The following is a 5,871-nucleotide window of genomic DNA, read 5'->3' as shown; positions in this document are numbered from 1 at the left end:
AAGATGTGATTTTACTGAAAAAGATTTCTTAATTTTTGAAATATTTAATGGCATTCTCTCCAGTTGTTTTATCCACACGCAGCATAAATAATGGTTAATTGGAACAGATGGTGACATCACCTCACGCTCAGCTCATCTTGAGACACATTTCACCTGCTGTTATTAATAGTCTCTAGATAATAATAAATTCTTCTTTCATCTAGTGGAGCAATAATAATTAACAAAGTCAGATAAATGTTGAGCAACGATAATATTGCCTTTCCCAATAGGGATGGTAAATTTGTACTGTCATATATTGATTATAAGCACACGCCCTACTGGCTGTGTGTTAGAACAACTAATGAAAGAGTGAAACAAGCTGAAATCCTGGTCAAACAGATAATTCTGCAAATATATGGCATAAAATCACAACTTTCAATCAAAATATAACAGTTTACCAACAAAAATCTATCTGTTCCAAGTCAAACATGTTTCAGTTAAAAGATCTTGACTTAAACCAGTGAAACTACACTAAGATACTGTGTACAGAAAGAAGTAAAAACAGGGTTTAAAACCATAATCAATACAACGATGCAGTAACATCACAGTTCAGTTCAGTTTGAAGAAACTGTTTTTTTAGATAATTATGTTTTATTAAATTTATTGCTTAATTAAGACCTAATAATAAAGCCTAACATTTAGTTAAGATTTGTTCATGTTCCAAGGACCTTGATTATGACTATTTATTTGTGAATATTAATCATAAAATGCACATATACACACATATACTCTTTAAAAAAATTAAAGGAACACTTTGTAATCAAAGTATAGCATCAAGTAAATTAAACTTCAGGGATATTGATTTGGTCATGTAGGTAGCAGAGGGAGTTGTTAATCAGTTTCAGCTGCTTTGGTGTTAATGAAAGTAACAACAGGTGCACTAAAGGGTCAACAATGAGACGACCATCAAGACAGGAATGGTTTTACAGGTAGAGGCCACTGACATTTTTTCTCCTCCTCATTTTTTCTGACTCTTTTTCACCAGTTTTGCATTTGGCTAGGGTCACTGGCACTACTGTTAGCATGAGGTGCTACCTTGATCCTACAGGTTGCACAGGCAGTCCAACTCCTCCAGTATGACACATTAATACGTGCCATTGCCAGAAGGTTTGCTGTGTCTCCCAGCACAATCTCAAGAGCATGGAGGAGATTCCAGGAGACAGGCAGTTACTTCAGGAGAGCTGGACAGGGCCGTAGAAAGTCTACAACCCATCAGCAGGATCGGTATCTGCTCCTTTGTGCAAGGAGGAGCAGGAGGAGCACTGCCAGAGCCCTACAGAATGACCTCCAGCAGGCCACTGGTGTGAATGTCTCTGACCAAACAATCAGAAACAGACTTCACGAGTGTGGCCTGAGGGGCCGACGTCCTCTAGTGGGCCCTGTGCTCACTGCCCGGCACCGTGGAGCAGAAAACCGGAATTGGCAAGTCTGCCACTGGCGCCCTGAGCTTTTCACAGATGAGAGCAGGTTCACCCTGAGCACATGTGACAGACATGAAAGGGTCTAGAGAAGCTGTGGAGAACGTTATGCTGCCTGTAACATCGTTCAGCGTGACCGGTTTGGTGGTGGGTCAGTGATGGTCTGGGGAGGCATATCCATGGAGGGATGCACAGACCTATACAGGCTAGACAACGGCACCCTGACTGCCATTGGCTATCAGAACGACATCCTTGCACCCATTGTCAGACCCTATGCTGGTGCAGTGGGTCCTGGGTTCCTCCTGGTGCACAACAATGCCCGGCCTCATGTGGCAAGAGTATGCAGGCAGTTCCTGGAGGATGAAGGAATTGATACCATTAACTGGCCCACCACGCTCGCCTGACCTAAATCCAATAGAACACCTCTGGGACATTATGTTTCGATCCATCCGACGCCGAAAAAAGTTTTAACCCTTGAAACTTTTTCAGTTTGTGTCGTTATTGTAGGATGTGTTTTATGTAGTATGTTGAATGACATTATTGGACAACCGTTTCCCTGTTGGTCATTACAGCTGAGCCTCCTCTCCTTTCACAGACATGGTCCTTGTTCTCCATCAGTCTGGTTTCATCACTGGTGGCAGGAGGTACGGCCGTTGGACTCTTGGTGTCAGTAGTGAAGGCGGTCATTAACGGCGGGCGGATGCTCCTGACTCACTGCCGCTTCCCCGACGCCATCGACTACTCCAGCGTTACCAACGAGTGTCCCTTTGACCCCACCCGTGTCTATGTGAGTGTGTTGCTCTCTCATTAGGAGCTCATTTTAAGCTCCGGTATCTACAGACTTTCTTTGGCATTTTTTTTTCTACACACCTTTTTAACACATTTACAATCAAAACAGAGTAAATACAGACATCCGTTATTAAATGGCAATTTAGTTTAATTTTGAGACGAAACTAACCTTTTCATATCTGTAAAATGAATTAACCTTTTATCTAATTACGGCTAAAGCGTTGTGGTAATTGCTGCTCTGAAAAGTTAACAGAAACTGTGAAGTCAGAATTCTACTAAAAGTTCATGTTAACTACTCTCCAAATGTATTTTCAATGTTCTATGCAAACAGATTCAATATAGCTTAGGGGCCCCTATATCTCATACTCATTATTGTTTTCTCCTTCTCTGTGCTCCTGATTTGCTTTTTATTATTATTTATCATGGATGTGCACATTTGGTAGATTTCTGACTTCCTAGAAGCTCATAGTTACTATGGCTGAGGTGAACCCCATTCCTGCATACTCGAATAATAAGCTAGCTAAGGGTCTAACCCAATATGTGTTTTTGATCGTCTCCCCCTGGTGGGCCGGATCACTTTGGTTATGCATCTTGCAGTTGTTTTTACCCATAGCATTTTTTTGTGTGTTAAAACTATTTATGTATTTTGAACAAGTTTTATATTTGCAGGGCGTTTCTACTTTGCTGCTTTATATTTTTTGTGATCGTAGCATTTCTCCTGCAGGACTTTTACAATTTGCTGTTAAAAGGGTGATAGAATGATTCTATAGGGCAGGCATCCCCAAACTCGGTCCTCGAGGGCTGCTGTCCTGCAGGTTTTAGAGGTTTCCTTGTTCCAGCACAGCTGATTTTAATTGAAAGCTGATTAACAGGCTTCAGCTCTACTGCAATCATGATAATCAGCTGTGCTAAAGCAGGGAAACCTCTAAAACCCACAGGACAGCGGCCCTCGAGGACCGAGTTTGGGGATGCCTGCTATAGGGTATTTGGTGCTGGTCCTTAAGGTCTCTAAATAGGGTAATATTGGTTGGGCTGAAAATGGCATATTTGCTGTTGTATGAGCCCTAATGCAAGCCTGGTTAAAAGCCCTAGAATAAAACGACAGTTTTTTTTTCCTTTTATGGTATGCTCATGAATATTTAGATGAGCTGTGCTCTGATTGGTTGGTTTACAAAGAGCGAAGCTGCATCATAGCAACAAGCACTCTCTCACTGAAACATCAAATTGCTGATATGGTAGGGTGACCAGACGTCCTCTTTTTCCCGGACATGTTCTACTTTTAATATCTCAAAAAAATGTCTGGGGGGGAATTTCAAAATCGTTTCGGATTTTGGTCGAATACAGTGCAGCAGAACCGAACTGCCAGCTCTGGCGCTGGTCCGGGTACTCCGGCAGGAGCCAGTGGGGGACGGAGTGGCCGAACCAGACCCGGTGACGGTAGCCGCTCGTCCCCCGGTGAGAAGCACAGTAAAGCAGGCTGGATTTGCCTGTTTTATGGTAAACGTTTAGAATTGCGGAATTTGCAGAGAAAGGAGGTGTCGATGGGGTTTGAACTTCTCTGTACGTCCATTTCACCCACTAAACTATCGTTATTCATCAATTACAATGTAAACTGGGTTTTGCATTTTATGACCCCTTTCAATCATGTACAGCATATTCACAGTGTTTGCAACCCTCAGCCACCGTACACAGGGAGTCTTTTTACTTTGCTGTGGAGGAAATCTGATTGAATATTCTTTTCTAAACACGAAATTCTGCTTAAGGTCATACCACAGAATTTAGACTTGGTTGGTCCTGAAAAGTTACTTTGCACATTTGTTGGCTGTTCACATTGGTGTGCTTTAATCAGTAGCCTGTAAAACCAAAATGGACTTAAGCTTTAGACAGAGAACATATGGCCGGACATTTTCCTGAAGGATGCTCTCATTACATGCTAATTTATGTTTCCCTCAGTTAGAGCAGGTTGTCAGTTAGTGTTTAAATATTGATGTTATTTCCCCGCAGTGTTATGTTGGTTTTGTGCCTGATATAACAGGTTGTATTCATTCCAAAAATTTCCACTCTACTGGTTGAGTCTCTTGAAGTATTTTTGTTTGGTCGGCCATTCTTTGGAATGTTCTCCACTTTCTTTACGAGTAATTATGAGCTCTGAATGCAGTATTTTTTAATTTTAAAAGATAACAGTAAACTGGATCCAAAGGTGGCTCTGTCTGGGGAAAATTTAAGCAGAAGAGCTCTAGTTTTTATGTCAAAGGGAGGATCACATATAGTTAGTCAAACCAAAATCTGACCCCATAACTATATATAGGACTAAACATTATAAAACAGACTCAACTCAATCATCTACAAATGAAGATGTCAGCAGCCCAGCTGATATTTTCATTTTAAAGATGTCACAGCAGTAAAGAACCAGGCCAGATGACACTATGCAACTATGACAACATAAAACTGAGAGAACATAAAGTTAGAGGTTGAACTAGAAAATACTGCAGAATTAGAGAATAAAGATGGAGCAAAGCAGAATGATTGGTCCTTAAGCAGCTATAAGCTGACATAGTTATTAGCCTATTTAAGAAATTAATTTACATCCAATTTATGCACAATTTATCCAGAATGAGGAATAAAATAGTTTCTCAACTATCTTATATTTTTTTAGACTTGGTAAAACAGTTAACCTCAAAGTCTTTTCAAAGTTGAATGCGGTTTTTTTTTTTTTTTTGGCGTTTAGTCTTTTAGATAAAAAAAAAATGCGTATTAGTTTTAGTCACACCCTCCTTGAACTGCCACCTTAATGTGGTGGAGGGGTTTCAGTGATTAGCTGATCCCAGAGGCTATATTGATGGGAGCTTAAATGCCCCTGCTCAGATGAAAAGCGGTTAAAAAAGCCCCCATGAGGACAAAGAAATTAAGGCAGGTGATGTCACCCAGTACGGCGGAGGCGGGACCCCACCCTGGAGCCAGGCCTGGGGTTGGGGTTTGTCGCCCAGTGATCGGGTTCTTCTTTGTTTGACCTGCCCAGGCCCAGCCCATAGGAGCGACACAATGACATCCCCCAGTGGTCCCACCACCTGCAGGGGGAACCATTTAGCTGATTTTAAATCAATGAGACCTCTACAAAAGTTTTTGTGTGGTTTTAATCTGATTTATATTTATTTGATTTTCTTTCCAATGGATCCTATCTTAAGTTACCATATGACCTTCCATGGTGTCCACGCACCAAACTCTAGTCTTTTACCATGTAGCGGTCGCTCATTCTCAGGTGGTGGAGCGCTGGGCCAAATAAGCACAGGATGGGGAGCAGAATTGGTGATTAATCAGCTTTTGTCTGATAGATTAGATGTATGACAGGCAGAAATGTCATTGATTGTTTCTCAGATGAGTCATCATCCACATGTTTGTCACATGTCTCGTCATGTTTTTGTCATTTAAGAGCCAAAGTTATTTCTGTGTTGTCATGAAAAAAAGATTTGTCAACAAATTGTTTTCATCACAGTAGTTAAATGACAGGTTTTAATTAATAGTTTTTGTCTTCTTAGAGGGTCCGGCAGTAATCTACTTTTTTTTAGCCTTAGATAGAAGGAAAATATTGCTTATCAGTAATAGTTTAAAGGCAAAGTCCAGTTAG

The 5,871-nt window shown here is 41.0% G+C and overlaps 1 protein-coding gene across 1 annotated transcript in view; it reads left to right on the top strand.

Annotated features, from left to right (window-relative positions):
• Window positions 1–5,871, top strand: part of LOC107091482 (keratinocyte-associated protein 3-like) — a 26,609-nt gene that overhangs the window by 10,257 nt on the left and 10,481 nt on the right. The window contains exon 4 of the mRNA XM_015385431.1: window positions 2,053–2,244. Within this exon, the coding sequence (XP_015240917.1) occupies window positions 2,053–2,244 (192 nt within the window). The remainder of the gene's footprint in view (window positions 1–2,052; window positions 2,245–5,871) is intronic.

Source organism: Cyprinodon variegatus, unplaced genomic scaffold, assembly GCF_000732505.1.
Source record: "Cyprinodon variegatus isolate N-32 unplaced genomic scaffold, C_variegatus-1.0 Scaffold339, whole genome shotgun sequence".
Taxonomy (NCBI): Eukaryota; Metazoa; Chordata; class Actinopteri; order Cyprinodontiformes; family Cyprinodontidae; genus Cyprinodon; species Cyprinodon variegatus.
Note: the sequence above shows the minus strand (reverse complement) of the source record. Positions and strands in the feature narration are given on the sequence as shown.